This window comes from Pelophylax lessonae (assembly GCF_965119305.1).
Source record: "Pelophylax lessonae genome assembly, chromosome: 3".
NCBI classification, from domain to species: Eukaryota; Metazoa; Chordata; class Amphibia; order Anura; family Ranidae; genus Pelophylax; species Pelophylax lessonae.
In genome coordinates, this window is record NC_138770.1 from 332,285,448 (window position 1) to 332,307,298 (window position 21,851).

General features: G+C 42.7%; 1 protein-coding gene across 2 annotated transcripts in view; it reads left to right on the forward strand.

The window, feature by feature from the left end:
• HCRTR2 (hypocretin receptor 2) overlaps window positions 1-21,378 on the forward strand; it is a 131,447-nt gene extending 110,069 nt beyond the window's left edge. For both annotated transcript variants that reach the window (XM_082249151.1, XM_082249152.1), the window contains exons 5-7: window positions 9,070-9,284; window positions 15,849-15,970; window positions 20,930-21,378. In XM_082249151.1, coding sequence (XP_082105277.1) covers window positions 9,070-9,284; window positions 15,849-15,970; window positions 20,930-21,156 — 564 coding nt within the window. In that variant the 3' untranslated portion in view covers window positions 21,157-21,378. The remainder of the gene's footprint in view (window positions 1-9,069; window positions 9,285-15,848; window positions 15,971-20,929) is intronic.
• The last annotated feature ends 473 nt before the right edge of the window (window positions 21,379-21,851 follow it).

Sequence of the window (21,851 nt, forward strand, 5' to 3'; positions counted from 1 at the left end):
GACATCAGATTCAGACTTTACAATTAAAAATTTCCAAAGGGACAAACTCTAAAATTTTTCTCGAATGTGAACAGAACTAACCAATGAAAAATCACATATGAAAGACTGTGCATGATCAAAAACACGAAACAAAAAAAAAAAACCTTTGTCAAGTGAGAATTTTGCGTACATTAGTTCCATCCTTGGTTTCAACTTGCTGTAAAACAATGAGGAAAATCAGACGGTCGTTCACCCACTGCTTCATCCAACCTTCACCTTATGTACACAAATCCATTAAACTTTGTGCTCTCACCTTCTTTATATAATCTGCATGTCATAGAGGTGTTAAATGCATTTTCCCTGTACTGGGGACATTTAGCACCATCCGCTTTAATGGTCTCCCTATTTCCTCGTAAGTAATAGCACTTTTTTCATATAAATTCTGTCATCGGTTGCCGTTACTCTTTTATGGAAATCACTATAAGGTGTTTTATTACCTCTTTAACATGCAGGTCATATATGGAAGGTAAGAGAATAAGTGTGGTGGATTGGTGCACATAAATTGAAGGTTGGATTGAGCAACACGGAAATTGGGGTAACAACACAAATTAACAATTTACTGTATGTCCAGCACAAGGGGCAATTTGTGTATCACATATATGGACTCGAGTTTGAGCACATAAAGTGAAGGTTGGACTGAGTAGTGGTGGAATTTGTTTAATAACACAAATTATCAGTTTATTACCAGGCACAAGGGACATTTTATATTTTAATCGTGGATGCAGTTCTGCACTGAATTATTCAAGATTATTTGATGTATTATGTGACAAACAGATTATGTGTTAGCTAGCTGTATAAGGTATCAGACACAGTGCTGAAGCACTTCTATATAATAAAGACCACTAAGATACTGTCACTTTTTATAAAGTGCTTGACATCACCAAGGCAGAGAATTCCTGATGGGCTGGACAAATGAGAAGGCAGTAGTATCTATATGAGCATTTCAAACATTGTGCCATGATGGAGGAGGGGAACAAAGCATTTGAGGGGCTTGAAAATCCCTAGGGACCACATTCCTGTTTCCCAGGTTCTTCTTCTTTTTTGTAACAGGAGAGACTGAGCCTTTAGGGCAGGCTGGAAGAAAGAAAAGGATAAAAGTAAATGTTCCTCTAGAAATGGCATATTTGTAGTGAGGGGAAAAAAGAGGATACTGCCTTGTAGTGGATGCTTCACTGATAGTTTAACCCGTCCTCTGATTGAATAGAGGGCAGTGCTATATTCAGGTGCGTGCTGTCATGCTTTTGCCTGGAAAAAACAATTTGGATATCTGCACTTCTAGTAAACACAATTTTCAATGCTAAACAGAATAGATAATATCAGCCTGGGTGAGGAAAATATTTATGTCCTTTGTAGTATTTATTGAAACGCAGACATACAAAGCAAATAATGCAAATCACATACTATGTTCACATTTTGTCTTCCATTACTAACAACTCAGCATGCTCTATTGAAAACACCCCAGGGATCCCACCATTCTGTTCATTATGATAAGATGTATTTAAATGAAAATATGATATTATAGTAGCTAGGACACAGGGTGACAATAATAATAATAAAAAAAAAAAAACTTACATCAAATCCATCTGCAGGGAATAGGTCACCTTTCATTTTAAAATGTTACAAAGAAACACTAAACACAGCTTTTTACAATATGCTAACGCAAAACAATTTAACAAATGTTACCCTTTCGGGGTAGCAATTTGTAGCTTATCTGAAAAAAATACCCAGCCATAGAAAGATTACATTTTCTTTGCTTTAAGAAAAATGAAAATCAAACTCTATGCAGAACAATAACAGCAAGGTAATATCTGGAAATTTTCAAAGTCACACATTAGAGAATCTTTCAAAAGCAGGTAAAGAGCTAAAGTGTATATTGTCAAAAACAGTTTAAAAAAGAACTATAGCCAGCAAAAGCAGTGCAAAATGTAAATGTTATTCATTTTTAACTTAGGAAGAGTACTATTACCTTTACTGATTTTTTATTTCAGGCATTTAAAATCATCACATAGAGCTCTTGATAAATGACAACAGAACACACTTACAGTATAGGCAATGTGTAGTGGTTTTGCATGTAACTTTTTTATTTATTTATTTATTTTAATATGGACTGAATATTGTACATTATTATTTAGCAATTTTGATCCAGCAGGTAGTGCTTTAGGCTGATTTTCACATATCTTTATATATTTACAGCCTGTTTCAAAATGCCATTTACAGACTGGGCAACTCATGTTGCAATTAATACACAGAGGGGGAAAGCTCATCACCAGTTACTCATCCCTTGTGCTATGACTGAGCCTGAAACTTCAGAGAGACAAATAGATCTGTAAGGCAGACAAGCACCATGTTAGCTAACCCATAGTGCTTTGAAAGTCATTCATTTGACGTTTATTTGGAAACTAAAATGGCTTTGCTAACCAGCCATGATTCCATAAAATAAAAATAGTCCTTGAACTTCTATCCTCTATTTTTAAATCTGTTTGAGCAAACTCAGTAGAAGAGTTTTACTAGAAAGGTTGAGAGAATTATAGAGCATTTTTGACTAAGAGGCGTATTATGTTGGAGGGTTTGTACTACTACTACTAATATTAATAATAATAATAACAAAAACAACAGTAATTATTAGGTGTTTTTCTCATTATGAGCTGCAGGAAAAACAGCAAGGGGTAAAAAAGGTTTTATTAAATCAAAATCCGAATATATTGCAGCTCACCAATAGATGTGATTGCAACATCGTTTTTTTGTTTTTAGTCTTTTTTTCCCTGGCCAGATCAACTGGTGATCTGGCCAGTAACACACCGCCATGTATTAAAGTGCCCCCACAGCAGGCAGCAGCATTGTCAGTGTAGGGGTAGAGGAGTGTAAGGTGTACTAGCATATTTAAATACACTAAAATGAAGCCAAACTCCAGCTCATACTTTATAAGCAGTTATAGCAACATTTTTTTACCTTTTGGGATAAAAGTTTTACATAAATAAATAAAAGCTGATCATTGCAAGCCCCCCTTTCAGTGGAAATGTTTTTTTTATCATCACTGTAACTGATAAATTCTGCTGGAGAGCTTGTTCTTTTCAAAATCCAACATATTTACTGGCTGGATCACCAGATGAAAATATTATAAGGACCATGGATAACGGCTCCCTAAAACTCCCTTCATCCCCCCCCCTCCCCCGGTGTCTACCTCTACTTTCTGCTTCAGCCCCTGTCCTTTCCTCCTCCCCCTAATCTTTTCTCCCCCCATCTTTCTTAACCTTCTTAGCGGTATTCCCAAGTGTGGCTCGGGGGTTAAATTTCAGAGCCAAAAGCGGTAACCCCGAGCCACACTCTGGGTACCGCCAGAAGCATCGCTGGATCCTGTAAAAGAGGTTACTTACCTTGTCACCGGGATCCAGCGATGTATGCGAGGGGTATGCGGCGGCGGATCTTCCTCCCGATCCTCTCCGTGCCCCGACTTCCGTCTCCTGCAATGTGACGTTCGCAGGGGGTGGAACCGGCGGCAAATTCAAATGTAAAACACACTGATACAATTCAAAATAAAATAAATTCACATTACATTACATTGCCCCCCAGTGCCCTTTCCTGCAGTTTTACTGTACTTTTTATGTATGTATATATATATATATATATATATATATATATATATATATATATATATATACATACATATATACTTTAACTTATTTATAGTTTTTTATTATATTATAATTTATAAATTTTGTGTTTCAAACTTTATCATACCCAAGATGTTATAAAAAGAACGCACAGTAAAAAAAAAAAAAAAAAATGTAAATAGTTGGTTTGAGCTGCTCATTCTCAAGAATTACATGCAAAATAATGGTACCGCTTTCTGCACCTAAAATCCGAAAGAATCATACCGCCAGGGAGGTTAAAGAAAACCTTTGTGGGCAGTGGTGGGATTCAAAAATTTTAGTAACCAGTTCCGACTTTCCCAGCAGAATGACCAGCGTGCCCCCTTTAAATGCACAGAGACCAGCGTGCCCCCTTTCAATGCACAGTGACCAGCGAGCCCCCCTTTCAATGCAGAGAGAACAGCATGCCCCCTTTCAATGCACATTGCCCCCAATGATTGCAGAGTGCCAGCCACAGCATTGTCCTCAATGATTGCAGAGTGCCAGCCACAGCATTGCCCCTAATGATTGCAGAGTGCCAGCCACAGCATTGCCCCCAATGATTGCAGAGTGCCAGCCACAGCATTGCCCCCAATGATTGCAGAGTGCCAGCCACAGCCTTGCCCCTAATGATTGCAGAGTGCCAGCCACAGCATTGCCCCCAATCATTGCAGAGTGCCAGCCACAGCATTGCCCTCAATGATTGCAGAGTGCCAGCCACAGCATTGCCCCTGATGATTGCAGAGTGCCAGCCACAGCATTGCCCCTGATGATTGCAGAGTGCCAGCCACAGTATTGCCCCCAATGATTGCAGAGTGCCAGAACACAGCATTGCCCCCAATGATTGCAGAGTGCCAGCCACAGCATTGCCCCAAATGATTGCAGAGTGCCAGCCACAGCATTGCCCCCAATGATTGCAGAGTGCCAGAACACAGCATTGCCCCCAATGATTGCAGAGTGTCAGCCACAGCATTTCCCCTAATGACTGCAGAGTGCCAGCCACAGCATTGCCCCCAATGACTGCAGAGTGCCAGCCACAGCATTGCCCCTAATGACTGCAGAGTGCCAGCCACAGCATTGCCCCTAATGATTGCAGAGTGCCAGCCACAGCATTGCCCCAAATGACTGCAGAGTGCCAGCCACAGCATTGCCCCCAATGATTGCAGAGTGCCAGCCACAGCATTGCCCCTAATGATTGCAGAGTGCCAGCCACAGCATTGCCCCAAATGATTGCAGAGTGCCAGCCACAGCATTGCCCCCAATGATTGCAGAGTGCCAGAACACAGCATTGCCCCTAATGATTGCAGAGTGCCAGAACACAGCATTGCCCCCAATGATTGCAGAGTGCCAGAACACAGCATTGCCCCCAATGATTGCAGAGTGCCAGAACACAGCATTGCCCTCAATGATTGCAGAATGCCAGAACACAGCATTGCCCCCAATGATTGCAGAGTGCCAGCCACAACATTGCCCCCAATGATTGCAGAGTGCCAGCCACACATTGCCCCCAATGATTGCAGAGTGCCAGCCACACATTGCCCCCAATGATTGCAGAGTGCGAGCCACACATTGCCCCCAATGATTGCAGAGTGCCAGCCACAGCATTGCCCCCAATGATTGCAGAGTGCCAGCCACACATTGCCCCCAATGATTGCAGAGTGCCAGCCACACATTGCCCCCAATGATTGCAGAGTGCGAGCCACACATTGCCCCCAATGATTGCAGAGTGCCAGCCACAGCATTGCCCCCAATGATTGCAGAGTGCCAGCCACACATTGCCCCTAATGATTGCAGAGTGCCAGCCACACATTGCCCCCAATGATTGCAGGGTGCCAGCCACAGCATTGCCCCCAATGATTGCAGAGTGCCAGCCACAGCATTGCCCCTAATGATTGCAGAGTGCCAGCCACAGCATTGCCCCCAATGACTGCAGAGTGCCAGCCACAGCATTGCCCCCAATGATTGCAGAGTGCCAGCCACACATTGCCCCCAATGATTGCAGAGTGCCAGCCACACATTGCCCCCAATGATTGCAGAGTGCGAGCCACACATTGCCCCCAATGATTGCAGAGTGCCAGCCACAGCATTGCCCCCAATGATTGCAGAGTGCCAGCCACACATTGCCCCCAATGATTGCAGAGTGCCAGCCACACATTGCCCCCAATGATTGCAGAGTGCGAGCCACACATTGCCCCCAATGATTGCAGAGTGCCAGCCACAGCATTGCCCCCAATGATTGCAGAGTGCCAGCCACACATTGCCCCTAATGATTGCAGAGTGCCAGCCACACATTGCCCCCAATGATTGCAGGGTGCCAGCCACAGCATTGCCCCCAATGATTGCAGAGTGCCAGCCACAGCATTGCCCCTAATGATTGCAGAGTGCCAGCCACAGCATTGCCCCCAATGACTGCAGAGTGCCAGCCACAGCATTGCCCCCAATGATTGCAGAGTGCCAGCCACAGCATTGCCCCTAATGATTGCAGAGTGCCAGCCACAGCATTGCCCCCAATGATTGCAGAGTGCCAGCCACAGCATTGCCCCCAATGATTGCAGAGTGCCAGCCACACATTGCCCCCAATGATTGCAGAGTGCCAGCCACAGCATTGCCCCTAATGATTGCAGGGTGCCAGACACACATTGCCCCCAATGATTGCAGGGTGCCAGCCACACATTGCCCCCAATGATTGCAGAGTGCCAGCCACAGCATTGCCCCCAATGACTGCAGAGTGCCAGCCACAGCATTGCCCCTAATGATTGCAGAGTGCCAGCCACAGCATTGCCCCCAATGATTGCAGAGTGCCAGAACACAGCATTGCCCCCCAATGATTGCAGAGTGCCAGAACACAGCATTGCCCCCCAATGATTGCAGAGTGCCAGAACACAGCATTGCCCCCAATGATTGCAGAGTGCCAGAACACAGCATTGCCCTCAATGATTGCAGAGTGCCAGAACACAGCATTGCCCACAATGATTGCAGAGTGCCAGCCACAGCATTGCCCCCAATGATTACAGAGTGCCAGAACACAGCATTGCCCCCCAATGATTGCAGAGTGCCAGAACACAGCATTGCCCCCAATGATTGCAGAGTGCCAGAACACAGCATTGCCCTCAATGATTGCAGAGTGTCAGAACACAGCATTGCCCACAATGATTGCAGAGTGCCAGCCACAGCATTGCCCCCAATGATTGCAGAGTGCCAGCCACACATTGCCCCCAATGATTGCAGAGTGCCCGCCACAGCATTGCCCCCAATGATTGCAGGGTGCCAGCCACACATTGCCCCCAATGATTGCAGAGTGCCAGCCACACATTGCCCCCAATGATTGCAGAGTGCCAGTCACACATTGCCCCCAATGATTGCAGAGTGCCAGCCACACATTGCCCTCAATGATTGCAGAGTGCCAGCAATCCCCCCGCACTTACCTCTCTCGCAGCTTCTCTTCAGTCCTCGGCTCCCCGCGTCTCCGAGTCTTCAGTCCTCCCGCGGCGCCTCCTCCTCTTCCAATGGCACGGTGTTTGCCTTTCGGCCAATCAGGAAGCGGGAGGACCCGCTCCCTGATTGGCCAGGAGGAGAATCTGTGTGACAATAGCGAATTCTTATTCGCTATTGTCACAGAATGGGCGGGTCGGGGCGCACTGCTCTGCTCCTTTGCCGCCACGTCTGCGGCTGCGCGGTCCGGGCGCGGGACCTTCAATTGTACTGCGCTCGGACGCGCAGAGTGATTCAGCCCTGAATCCCACCACTGTTTGTGGGTCCTCCCTAATAACATTGTCACGCCTGATCATCTAGTACCGATATGGCGTCAAGTATGCAATGTTTGTCTCATTATCCCTGAGACCTAACAAGTACCTTCACCCTCTTCCTCCTGCTCCTGGGTCTTTTACATTCTCATCTCCTGCACTTTTCCAGATTATCCCCCCCTGGGACACCCAAAAAGTACAGTAGACAGCATCTGCCGACACATTACCCTTAAACCAGGCCATATCAATATAGATTTGTGCACACCACGCACCCTTCGATCCTTACTTATATACCTTTTACATGTCTCTGTTAATATGGGCTAAGCCCCTATCACTGTGCTGTATTGTTGCATATTTTGTCCTTCCGTCTGTCCTGAAGGGATGACTCACATTTTTCTCTCTACTGTGTAAACTATGTAAACTTTGTTCCTTACCTCAATAAAATCTTTGAACCAGAAAATATTATAAAGAAAACCTAAAAAAGAAAATGAATGCAGCCATCACATGTACAATACAAGAATTGGTAAGCTGGAATACTTTAAATGTTTGTTTTTGAGTTTAATACCACTTCACGACTAGTTTCGGAAACCAAATAGAAAAAAATATGTTTTTTCAGAATAAGTACAACTTTGGTGAGAACAGGCGGTATGCAAAATAAAAAGGTGAACTAAACAAAAAAAACAGCCTCATAACTCTTACTTACTGTGTTATTGATCTGCATATGGTCTATGTAGTATTCCCACCACTTTACCATCCATTTTTGAAAGGAGAAGTAAGAGTTGAAAGCCATGGATATAAACATGCATGATTGAAAATTGCTAGAATTATTTCACTTTGAAAGAAGTATAGTCTAAAGATATTTTTTGCAAAATAGCTAATATTAAATGATTACTTTTTCATACATTTAAATAATAAAGGTACCTTAAATGAACAGCAGTGCTAATCCCTGTGAGCTTTTATCTAGATTGATTTTATATACAATCCACTATTTGTCTATCTTTAATGTATTGCTATATCATTTAAGAGGGGGTACACCTTTCATTTCCTCAAGAATAAGAAGCTAGCATTAGATCATTACAGAAATTCTACTTGGGAAAATTTAACTGAGAAGGATTTCTTGAAAATGAAAAGGCAACAAATGTGTGCAATCTTGGACTGCTTACACTTGGCCCATAATACAAATGGGTAAATCTAAAATAAGCCTTGTGCAAAAATAAATGTAAAATTATTTCTAATTACCTGGGGGCTGCCATCTAGTGCCTATAGTAAAATACTGTGGATGATTTGCAGCTTTCAGATTGTCAGTGTATATATCTAGATGCAGCACTGTACATGTATTTTTTTCATAGCAAAACAGAAAGGCTGCAGCTGTCAAGAATTCTTATTTGTATTTTTTATTTGCTCTGTTTTGCCCTTCTTTTAAGTTCCTTCTTTTATCTCTTACCTACTGTATTCTTTTTCTTTTAATGTGAGCTGTACATAATAAGAACTGCACTGTAAACTATTTAAAATAATGTTTACTTTCTGCTAGTTGATTTAATAAAATACACAAATGGAATGACAATGATGGCCATATTATTAATAAGCTCTTTATGTTCACACCAATTGAGTCATTGAAATTTAGCTTATCAACATGTTTTGTTTGCTTTACCTAACAGATTCCTGGAACTTCATCTATCGTTCAGAGGAAGTGGAAGCCCTTGCAATGTCCAATGCAATCTAGAGGTCAAGGACAACCAACAGTTAAACCAAGAATTAATGCTGAGATAAAACAGATTCGGGCTAGAAGAAAAACCGCTCGAATGCTGATGGTTGTTCTTCTAGTGTTTGCAATTTGTTACTTACCAATCAGTATTCTAAATATTCTGAAAAGGTAAAGTGTTTTTTGGGTAAATATCCATTTGCTATCTGACAAAATAAGCACATTTATCAATTGCAGTGATTGGGGTGCATATGAAACACAATGTAGGCTGAAAACAGCATATCATAAAATGGTTCTAAAGGCAGAAGTTTTTTTTATCTTATTACATTCTATGCATTAAGGTAAAAACATGTTCTGCAAGCACCCCCCCCCCCATTACTTATCTGAGCCTGATCTCAATCCAGCGATGTGCATGAGAGCAGAGACTCTCTTAGCTCTCTCAGAGCTGGTAGGTATAATATGTTTGTTATTTTTACAAAATAAAAACTGTGCCTTTACAATCACTTTAATTAAGGTGTCTAATAGAATCTAGAAAAACATTGTACACTCCATTTCTGGAGCATGGGGAGCTTTCACATCAGCTCCAAAAGGCCATACATGAAGTAAAGGGGTAGGAAACTTTACAGAGATGCATTACATCTTCTAAACCTTGACCATTTCTCACAACATTGAGAGCTTCCAGGGTGCACATTTAGCTAATGGTCATAGCTTAGCTCCTGCAGCACTCAGTGGGCTATCTTAACGATATTAGGATATACAGTAAACCCAATCCTATTAAGACATGTGGTAATCATTAAAAGCGCTGCGCAGTAAGCGATATACTAATTAAAATATCCAGTGACAAATAAATGTATTCATAAGATATATAAAACACACATGATAAATCATCATAAACAAAAATAAAAAGTGATAGCGATATCAATAAAAATAAATAGTGAATGAATATAAAAATTTATGAGAAGGTGATATATGATCCCAATCACCAGTACTGTGAAGATAGTTGAAACAATATGACAGCTTGTCAGATGTGTCACTTCCACTCTTGTGACCCCCCTAATGGGTGGGTTCTCACCTCATTAAATGTGACCTCACAATTAGGCTTGGTCTACAAGAGCTGGTAAACCCTCACAGGATGATTGATGGTGGATGATTTCCTTTATTCCTTTTTTAATCCAAGCTCCCAGTGTTAGACATGTAGCACCCTACAGGTAGGTGCTAGGTAAAATATATAGTGGGCCTTGTCTGCCTAACAGCAGGGCTATGATTTGTTAGGTAGGGTGTCAGGACTTCCAGATGTGCCTGCTGAGGGGAGAAGTATCCCCACTGGCTCCTGTGAGAGGCTTCTCATAGGGCAGTGTGGGAAGCCCAATCAGGGGACACATCCCAGCTTGTAACTACCCCTGAAGGCAGATTAGGCTGCAAAGGATTCTGGGAGTGGGTGTACATTTGGGGGGAAGTGCGTGACAGGTTGTCTGTGGCGGGAGCAGAGTCCCAGGAAGGAGAGTGTGACTGTCTCTCCTCCTGTCTGAGAACGGTGGATGTCTCGGGATGTGGCCTGAGTATCCAGAGAGTGCTGAGTTGAGCTGAGGGGATCCGGAGTGCTGAGAGCCTGTGGAGAAAGAGAGGGGTCCAGTCCCAGGAAAGCCTACACAGGTCGTGAGTACTGAGGATTGCCCCTGGGGTTCACCTGAATTGTTAGAGAGGACCACTCTGGAAGAGGTTCTGGGATCCAGTGTCAGCTAGCTGTAAAGGGGGTGCCTAGGTAGAGGACCCTGAAGTTGTAAAGGGGGTACCGGCAGTCTGGGCCGTGAATTGTACGGAGAGTGTCAGTGAAGCGACAGTTACACAGAGTTCTACAATATACTACCTCAAGCTGTACTAAGTGGGGGACAGCATTTAGTGACTTCCACAGCACAGCAGTGTCAGGAGTTCTACAGCTCAGTCTTGTATTTACAGGACTATAAGTCGGGGATTCAACATTTCTTCAGCTACACAGAGAGTTCTCAGAGTCAGTGAGCATTGGCTGGCGCCGGCTGGCGTAAAGGAAGCGCCAACGGGCATTTTTCAGTAAAAAAGTCCCATGTGTAATTAGTTAGTGCTGCAAGGAGAATCCCACTCATTCCCTTCTCCCATCCCCTTTAAATCAAATAAAAAAAAACACAAACAAAGATTCCGGAGTTGTCGCTGCTTCAGCTGTCACACCCAGGGCCGCAGCTCACATGGGCTGGAGAGAGCACTGGTTCTAACGGCAGACCCACATCAGGCCACAGGCCTGGAAACCCTGCTACAGATATATAGCTCCAGCAGCTCTCTCACATTTCGGGAGAAACATAAAACCATGGTGCAAATAACATATGGTAAAATCAGCTTTATTAAAAAACGTAAATTCAGTCACATGCAGTTGATGCTTGAGCGCACCAATCTATCCCAGCAGGAAATACAATGATGGTATATGTGTATATGATGGATAGCCGAGCTCAGACCCTCTTCAGTGGGATCCGTTCCAGCGTACCTGCCACTGTGAAGTACTCCGATCACCAACACTCACCTGGCCCCTCCCCTACACGTGACAACACAAGGGACTATGTGTCTTCCTCAAGGGGATCCGTCATATACACATATACCGCTGTTATATTTCCTGCTGGGATAGATTGGTGCGCTCAAACACCAACTGCATGTGAGTGAATTTACGTTTTTTAATAAAGCTGATTTTACCAAATCTACTATATCTATACTATATCTTTATGAGTTAATTTATTTTTCACTGGATATTTTAATTAGTATTGCACTTACTGCGCAGCACTTTTAATGATTATCATTTGTTTTTTACACTAATTGATTGGAGAGTGTTTAGTGCAGGCTGCAGTTTTAAGACACAGTAGCTCACAGGATGACTCTTATATACCTATTAAGTAGTGATGAGCTTCGTGTTCGAGTCGAACCTAAGTTCGACTCGAACACTGCCTGTTTGCCCTTTCGCCGAATGGCGAACAAATGGGCTTCTTTGTGGGAACTTCGAGTCCCCGTATCCATAATAAATTTAATACGTTTTATTTAATATCCATAATTAATATTAATCATCCGCTGGCCAGGGATCAAACCCACAGCCTCTCTTTTGCAAGCCCGTTATTTTTAGCACCTACGCCACCGAGGCAGCTGTTTAACCTAAGACTCTCTCTGCCTAACTAACTTCTATTTGAGTTTGACAGTTCTTTTATAGGGCTCTGATGTCCCCAGTGCCCCATAATCCATTGCTAAGGTGCAGTGAATAAATTACTGATGTCATCCTGCAGAGCTCACTTAGAAGAGGTCTGAGAGCTGGTTGAAGGGAAGAGACAAACCCCCTACTGTCAGGGTGCCAGAATACCAGACCACATGGGGATGAAGGTAAAATAAAGAAGTTTATTGGAGCAAACAACAATAAATGCACAGCAAGAGTGAGGAAGTGAGAGCAGGAACAAACCGGGGTCAAGTCCAGAAGAGGGTAGTCTACCGATGCCGGGTCATCTGCTGATGCCGGATTGTGGGCCAGGAGAGTCATCAGCCAAGCCAGGTCATAACCCTTCCAGTGCACCAGGTATTGAACCTGACCTTGGAACAGATGAGAATCCAAGATGCTGTTAACCTCATACTCCTCTTGATTGTCCACAGGAATGGGATGAGGGCGAGGAAGTGAAGAAGTATAGCGATTGCAAAACCAGTGGCTTAAAAAATGACACAGGAAAGACATTGGAGATACGTATGCCAGGGGGAAAATTAAGGGCATAGGCCACCGGGTTCACCTTACAGAGAATGTGAAAAGGCCAAACAAAATGGGGTGCCAGTTTTGGAGTGGTCACGCTGAGGTTGAGAGTACGGGTTGACAAACACACCCTCTTCCCAACCAGGGATGAAGGAGCAGATAAACGTCTCCGGTGTGCCTGGATCTTCTGATGCTGTGCCGAGACCCATAAAGATTTGTGAATCTGCACCCAAGAGGAACAGAGGGCACAAAGATGATCATTCACAGCTGGGATGTCCTGTGGTGAGAACGACTCGAGCAACACAGCGGGTTGGAACCCATAATTGGCCACGAATGGAGACATTTCAGAGGTCGAGTTGATGGCAGAGTTCCTGACGAACTCCGCCCAGGGTAGCAGATCAACCCAATTGTCCTAATGGTCAGAGATAGAAAAGCAAAGAAATTTCTCCAGATCTACAACGCTCAGCGGCACCATTGGACTATGAATGGTAAGCCGAGGAGAAAGAGAGTCGAATACCCAACTGGGAGCAAAAGGTGCACCAGAACCTAGAGACAAACTGACTCCCACAGTCCAAGACAATCTCCTTAGGTAACCCGTGTAAACGGAAGACCTCCTTGGCAAACACAGAGGCAAGATCCTGAGCGGTAGGCAGCCTCTTAAACAGAACACAGTGGCACATTTTGGAGAACCGGTCGACAACCATGAGGACAACCGTGTAACCTTGAGATGCTGGAGGTTCCACAATAAAATCCATGGCCAGGTGAGACCCGGGATGCTCCCCATTGGGAATGGGATGCAGTAGGCCCAAGGGAAGGTGCCGAGGAGATTTGTCCTGGGCACACACCGAACAAACAGCCACATATGCAGCAACATCAGTGAGGAGATGACGCTCAGGCAGCAGGCAAATGATGAAGCAATCAGAGTCTATAAGAGGCAGCAGTCTGCACATGTCCAAGATGGCTGTCAACAGGAGTGCAAAGTAAGACCTTGACACCTCCACACAGAACACAGGAACTGAGCTGAGGCTGACAATCGGCTGGAGATCCCTCCCATGTCACATTTTTTCTCTTGGTGTAAGAAAAACTTGTCAGAAGTGATTCATGCCGATAGCAGACAGAAATTACATTTAATGCTCTTAATTGAGACAAATACACACTATATGATATAGGGCTGATTGGAACTGCCCTGGGTTTGGTAGGAGAAGGGTACAGCGAACAAAGGAATTTGGATGCAAAATCCAAGCCCCAATAAAGTCTATGGAAGACCAATTGGTCAATTAAAAAATTTCTGTTTTCAGGGTTAATAGGTAAAAGGTTGCCTGGGGGTGGACATTACCCTGGGGAACAGGTACCAATGCAAAACAAGTTTTAAAATTGGACATAGCTGATCACGTGGTAAAGTGCCGTTGATTGGCTCCTTACCCCGATCTGTGATCAGCAGTGTCCTCCGGACACTGCGATCACAGAGAGAGATGCATGCGCCCGGAAGGGGGCACATCATATGACCTCATATGATGACCTCCCAGAACTAGCCGTCCATGCTGTAGGCATCTTTTATCTAATACATTTAGGTCGGCTCTGTCCTGCAAAACAACATAACTGTATGTCGTTTCCCCGGACCCCTAGTGGGGGCACACGCGCCGCTGGAGGCGCACGCACATGCCGATTGGCTACAGGGAAAGCCAATCAGTTGGTCTGGCAGCTGCGATGTCCGCCCGGCAACTGCGATCGCTTCCCATGGAGACAGAACAGCGGTCTGCCATTGTAAACATGGCAGACCACTGTTCTGTCAGTAATAAATACAGGGATCTTGTGTTCCACTTATTTAGGAACACAAGTCTCTGTGTTTATTCAGCAAGCCCATCCCCCACACAGTTAGATATTACCCCCTAGGGACACATTTAACCCTTTGTTTGCCCCTGGTGTTAACCCCTTCCCTGCCAGTGTCATTAGTACAGTAACAGTGCATAATAATTGGCACTGATTTCTGTAGTATTGTTACTGGTCCCCCCAAAAGTGTCTAAAATGTCAGTTAGGTGTCCGATCCGTCTGCCGCTATGTCACAGTCCCGCTAAAAAATAGCTATCAATATACACTTATTGGGATTTATTTTACTAAAAATATGTAGCAGAGTACATTTTGGCCTAAAATGGTGAAAGAATTTGATTCTTGAATTTTTTTATTGGGAATGTTTTATAGCAGAAAGTACTAAATATTGTTTTGTTTTTTTCAGAATTGACACTCTTTTTGTTTATAGCGCAAAAAATAAAAATCGCACAGGTGATCAAATACCACCAAAAGAAAGCACTATTTGTGTTAAAAAAAGGACATCAACTTTATTTGGATACAGCATCGCAATTGTCAGTTGAAGTAACGCAGTGCCGTATTGCAAAAAATGGCCTGGTCATTAAGGGGGTAAAACCTTCCAGTCCAGAAGTGGGGGACCTCATGGTCAGCAGAACTACAGTAGTTTCCCCGTTGGAAGATTGGAAGATTTGCTCTCTATTACATTTCTGGGGACAACCCAAAATTCTGGATTTTCTTTTACTTTCACTTTTCAATCATAATGGTAAACAGGACAAATAGCGATATATTCCCCCTTCTTTGTCAACCTATTGTGCTGGACAATATTCTTGTGGGCTGGTATCAACATAACAAAAAGCCACATGATTCCGTCTTGCCTTTGGGTCCCTAGACTGTATATCTGGCTACCCCAGATGATAGTATTTGGAAAAGGGACATACATTAAAAAAAAAAATAATTAAAAATAGGTTAAAAGGTATAACTATCCAAGTCACGAATCTCATTTGGAAATGGTTGAAAAATTGATAGGAAATGCAAAATATCTCAACCTGGCAAGGAGTAAACTAAAAAGCACACAACAAAATGTTTGGCAAATGTGCATGTGTGATTTTCCTCCAATATTTTATGCTCAAATACTACTGTAAATGGATAGTTTAACTCTTAACATTGATGTAATCTTTTATCTGCAGAGTATTTGGAATGTTTGACCACACAAATAACAGAGAGACAGTATATGCCTGGTTTACATTTTCTCATTGGCTGGTCTATGCAAATAGTGCTGCCAATCCCATAATTTACAATTTCCTAAGTGGTAAGACTTTTTTTCCACTCTATTGATTTTTATTTAAGTGTATAAAACTTAATACAGATATTGTCAAAATGGAGACGATAGATAATGAGTGATCAGAAGATAAGACAATGGATGATGATTTATATATCAATATCAAGTTTATTTAATAAAAAAAAGAGCAATGTACAAAAGGGCACTGACTGACAGCATATACTCTATAGTACTGACTAAGCACACCTAATATCGGAAATGCTTTTTAACCACTTGTTGACCATCCCATGTACATATACTGTGGGTCAGCAGCTCTTCTGCGCAAAGTCATGTACCCCACGCCGTTGACGACCTACTCCCGCTGTGATTGGACACAGTGGGAGCCAATCAGCACGTCTGGTGGACCCAATGTCCACCAGGCTCCTTCAATCATTCCCCAGAGAGGCAGAACCGCAGTCTGCCAATGTGAACAAGGCAGATCGCCATTCTGTTAGTAGGGAAGATGGAGATCCTGTATTTCTGCTAAGTAGGAACACGGATCTCTGTCTTCTGCCAGTTAAAGTATCCCCCACACAGTTAGAATGCACTCCATAGGGACACATTCAATGCTCTGATCACCCCTGATGTTAACCCCTTCCCTGCCAGTGTCATTAGTACAGTGATAGTGTATATTTTTTAGCACTGATCACTGTATTAGTGTCACTGGTCCCCAAAAAAGTGTCAAAGGTGTCACACAACAGTGCAATTGACAGTCAAAGTAACACAGTGCCGTATCGCAAAAATGGCCTGGTCATGAAGGGGGGTTAATCTTCCGGAGCTGAAGTTGTTAAATGTGACATAGAAAATCACATAATTCACATAATTCAGAAAAATGCTCACATGTAAGGATAAGCAAATCTATCCAGGTTTATTTAGTAGGGAAGGGGGTTGTCAAATCCTGAAAACTGGGAAACACAAACTCAGCCTTTAACTCCATTGAAATCTATGGGGAACAAATCTTGATGCTAAATTATAGCCAGTTACAAGGCTAATAGGCTTGATATTGTGAAAAAAGGCCTAGGGGCTGGGCACTGCCATCGGGATATTTACTAAAGCAAAAAAAAATAAAAAATTTACCTGAAGCTGAACCTATTCTTCCCAGTCAGCAGTATTGTGTATGGGCTCCCTGTAGCAGGCAAGTGCTTCACAAGTTGGGTATCTATTTATTTGGAAAAATCTTATCTTTTAAATGTTATATTTTTATATTGCATTATCAGAGGTAAATTTTTACGGAACATTTACACTTCATAAACTGATAATATCATATGACATAAAAAATTGCAAGTACAGTTTTATTCTGCAGGGTCTCTGCTTTCAGAGAATATATACTCCTTGGTAGTGATGAGCCGAACACCCCCCTGTTCGGTTCGCACCAGAACATCTCGAACAGGGGAAATGTTCTAGCGAACATCCGAAGTCCATTAAAGTCTATGGGACACGAACAGGAAAAATCAAAAGTCCTAACTTTAAAGGCTTAAATGCAAGTTATTTGCCCAAAAAAGTGTATGGGGACATGGATACTGCCCTGGGGGACATGAATCGATGCAAAACTTTTTTTTTAAACAATTTTTTTTACAGGAGCAGTGATTTTAATAATGCTTAAAGTGAAACAATAAAAATAAAAAATTCCTTTAAATATCGTGCCTGGGGGCCCCTTTAATGTTCCTGTAAAGTAGCACATTTGTGCAATGTTTGTAGCCTGCTGCAGATATACTGACATTTCTAAAGGAAAAAATTTAATTTAAACTTGCTTGCGGCTGTAATGTATTGTCGGCTCCCGGCAATACAGATAAAAAAAATGAAAAAAATGGCATGGGGTCCCCCCCAAAATCCATACCAGACCCCTCGGGTCTGGTATTGATTTTAAGGGGAACCCCACGCCAAATTAAAAAAAAATGTTGTGGGGTTCCCCCTAAAATCCATACCAGACCCTAATCCGAGCACAGAGCCTGGCTGGCCAGGATGGGGGTAGGGGCGAGTGAACAAGCTGCCCCCCACCCCAAAGCACCTTGCCTCCATGTTGATGGGGACAGGGGTCTCTTGCTGACAACCGGGGGCTGTGGTCGTGGGGGTCTGCGGGGGGGAGGCTTATTGGAATCAGCCCCCAGATCCCGTTCTCCCCCTGTGTGAGTGGATACTGGGTACATCGTACCCCTACCCATTCACCAAAAAAGTGTACAAAAAAATAAAGACAAAAGCCAGTTTTGGAAAATTCCTTTATTAAAAAAATTAAAAAATAGTGCCCCCCAATGATCAGTCACCTGCCCTCCCGCCCGCCCAAAAAATAGAGGAAAAAAAAAGAAGCTCCTGCTTCTCTGGACGCTTTTCGCGCTATGAGCTGTTTTGATATTAACAGCTCTTTTATAGGGACCTGACATCACAAGCTGCCCCACAATGCACTGCTCAGGTGCAGTGAATAAATTACATGATTCAGTAATTTATTCACTGCACCTGAGCAGTGCATTGTGGGGCGGCTTGTGATGTCAGGTCCCTAATAAAAGAGCTGTCAAAATCAAAACAGCTCCGAGCATGGGAAACGTCTGTAGAAGCAGGAGCTTCTTTTTTTTTTTTTTTTCTATCTTTCGGGCAGGCGGGCGACTGATCATCGAGGGACACAATATTTTTTTATTTTTTAATAATGGACTTTCCAAAACTGGCTTTTGTCTTTATTTTTTTTTTGTACACTTTTTTGTTGAATGGGTAGGGGTACCCGATATCCATTCACATAGGGGGGGCTGCCAGATTCCCACGGTTTTTGGGTGCTTTGGGGTTGGGGGGCAGAACCCGAGGGACATAATATGGACTGGGGGGACCCCTTGCCATTTTTTTCAGCAATACTGACATAAACTGATATAAACGGAAGTGCCTATATATATATATATATATATATATATATATATATATATATATATAACTTTATGGTATACACTGCACCTGATCTCAACAATCTGTAAAAAGCAAAATTCTCTCTCCCTGCGGCAATGAATTATTAACTATAAAATTCCACTTTTAAATCACCCGCTGGACATGGGATCCAAACACACAACCTCGCAATTGCAAGTCTGGAACTCTACAAGCTACATCACTGTCAAGTATGCTTAGGCTAAACACACTTTCCCTGCCTAACTAACTAACTCCTATCTCACCCTACACACAGTGGATGAGATAAAAGTTGGGGAGAGTGTGTTCAGCTTAAGCAGGCTTAACGGTGGCATAGGTGCCCATATGGAAGAAAAATATATTTCCAATATATTTAGGGAAAATTTTTTATAAATATATTGAATATGGCCAAAATTGTAGCATTTCAAATATATTTCCAATATATATTGGAAAAATAAATTAAGAATGTTTTTTTAAATATATTTTAAATATATTTTTCTTCCAAGTGGGTGGTAAAATACTAGGCTTGCAATGAGATGGCTGTGGCCAGCAGGTGATTTATTGGAATCAGAGGGCAGAGTACATGTTAATGCGGGAACTCAAAGTTCCCACAAAGAAGCCCATTTGTTCGCCATGTGACGAACGAGCGAACAGCCCATGTTCAAGTCAAACTTACATTCTACTCAAAGCTCATCCCTTCTCCTTGGCAGAGCTGTAACTGTGAAGCTTCAGGGCCCCAGTAAAAGAAACTTTAGAAACTTTTTTGACCCCCAGCCGAGCCCCCCTCACAGTTTCAGTATGCCCCGATAGTTCCGCCAATGGTGTCTTTTTTTTTTTTCTATTTTTTATAATTTTTTACCATTTTATTTAATTTTTTTTTCAATTTTATTTTTTCATTATTTTTTACAATTTTTTAGGAGCCCCGTTAGAGGGTTTTGGTAAAACAGCAAGGGTCTAAACAGACTTAAAAACTGAAGCATAGTAAACACAGTTTATTATGTTTCAGTTATAAATGAGTCAGTGATCGGTATGGAGCATCCTGACAGATGGGATAGGGGGGAGTACACAGGAACTTGGGGCACTAGAAGGTGAATAGAAGGGGCGGCAGGGTGGCATGTCGAGGAACCCGTCCCTTTCATTTTCCTCCTGCAGCCGATTGTGCAGGGGACCGGGCAGTGCTTCTGGAAGGATGGGAAGAGTGGCAATGCTGGTGTGAGGATGGGATGAGTGGTAGTGCTGCTGGAGCAGGAGATGAGTTGCAGTGGTGGTGGGAGAATTGGATGAGTGGCAGTGCTGGGGGGGGTGGGATAAGTGGCAATGCTGAGGAGAATGGAATCAGTAGTGGTGGTGGGGATTGGGTTCAGTGGCAGTGCTGGGTGTCTGGATCAGTCACACTTACTTGCTTTCAGTGTCCACTCGGCTCCCCCTGCAATGCTCCTTGTCCCTATCGGCTCCCTCTGCTCCATTCGTCTCTGCTGACATAGACAGGGTCTCCTCACACAGCAGCTGCGGCATCCTCCAGTTTCCCTCCTTCCCTGTACTGGGTAAGCTGACTCTCTTCTTAATTCTGCTCTCTCTGATGGCTGCTAAACTGAATGGGAGGACCCGCAGTAGAGAGGTGTGGGCAGTCCGCTGTGCTGTGCAGTGAGTGAACTGTCTCCCCTGTCTTGACCTGAGCATAACTAATGAAGAAGTTAGCAACCCCCACAGTGGCAGAATAGCAGGGTCCGGTCGAAAGTGCAACCTTTGTGACCCTGGTAATTCCGTCACTGCTCTTTGGGATTTTAACTAATCTTCAGGCCTAAAATTATTATTTTAAAATATGCAAAAAAATGCAAAAATGGCTCTGGCAGTGAAAAGGTCAATTTGCAATAGCAGACACCTAGTCATGGGCAGGTAAATGTAACTAAACTTCCCATTCCAGTCCCTAAATGTTTGACATGAACACAGATTCACTACAGTAACTGAAAATGGTTAATTATAACTACCCATTTAGGGGACCTGAATTGCTCAGTAAAAAGAATATATTTAATGTTTTTTTTTTGTTTTTTTTTGTTTTTTTCTTGACAGGTAAATTTAGAGAGGAATTCAAAGCAGCTTTTGCATGTTGTTGCATTGGTGTCCAAAAACCTCAAGATGATCACCTCATTCGAGGAAGAGCCAGCACTGAAAGCAGAAAATCACTGACTACACAGATCAGCAACTTTGATAATGTCTCAAGAATTTCAGAAAATGTTGTTCTAACTAATCTGAGCACTATGAACCCAAATGGTTCCGGAGCAGTTAACAACTGGTAAAGAAACTGCAAGTGTTCAAACAAAGAGACAAATATACATACAATTCAGCTGTGTAACAAAATATATTTTTCATCTTACATTACTGCTCAGCACTTTGTTTTTTGCTTTTTTATATGTTTTGGTTTATCCAAGGCAGAGCCATGATCAGGCATGTTGTCAAAGCAAATGCTTTATCATTGCAATTTAACAATGTTATGACAAGCCATACATTTGGAGTACAAAGGTGGCGTGGTGGATAAAAGCTTTCTTTTATTAAAAAAAAAAAAAAAAGAAAAAAAAAAAACTTCAAAGTATTTAGATATTCTGTAAAAGTGGAGGAAAATAAAAACACAATGTTTTGTCCAGGAACAACACAACTCTATAGTAACATAACTACAGTAGGAATTGGCAGCTTTGATGACTTGCTGTGATTTCACTTTTCTTTCCAAAAGTTTATTTGAATACCCCGCAACGTCAGTATTTTTATATAAATTCCCAAATTATTGAGATCAACATTCATTTTGTTTTGTTTTTTTTTTCCAGATGCAACCAGTTTGGTTAACAGTATAGATAAAGTGATCATCAGTACTAAAATACTGAAACAAGGTTTTAGTGATCTTTTTTTTATTTTTTTGACAGATACTGTCTTTTCAAAATATGCAGCTCTGTGTAAGGGTTAAAGGATATCCCATCTTTGTGCTGCATTTTGAGTTAGA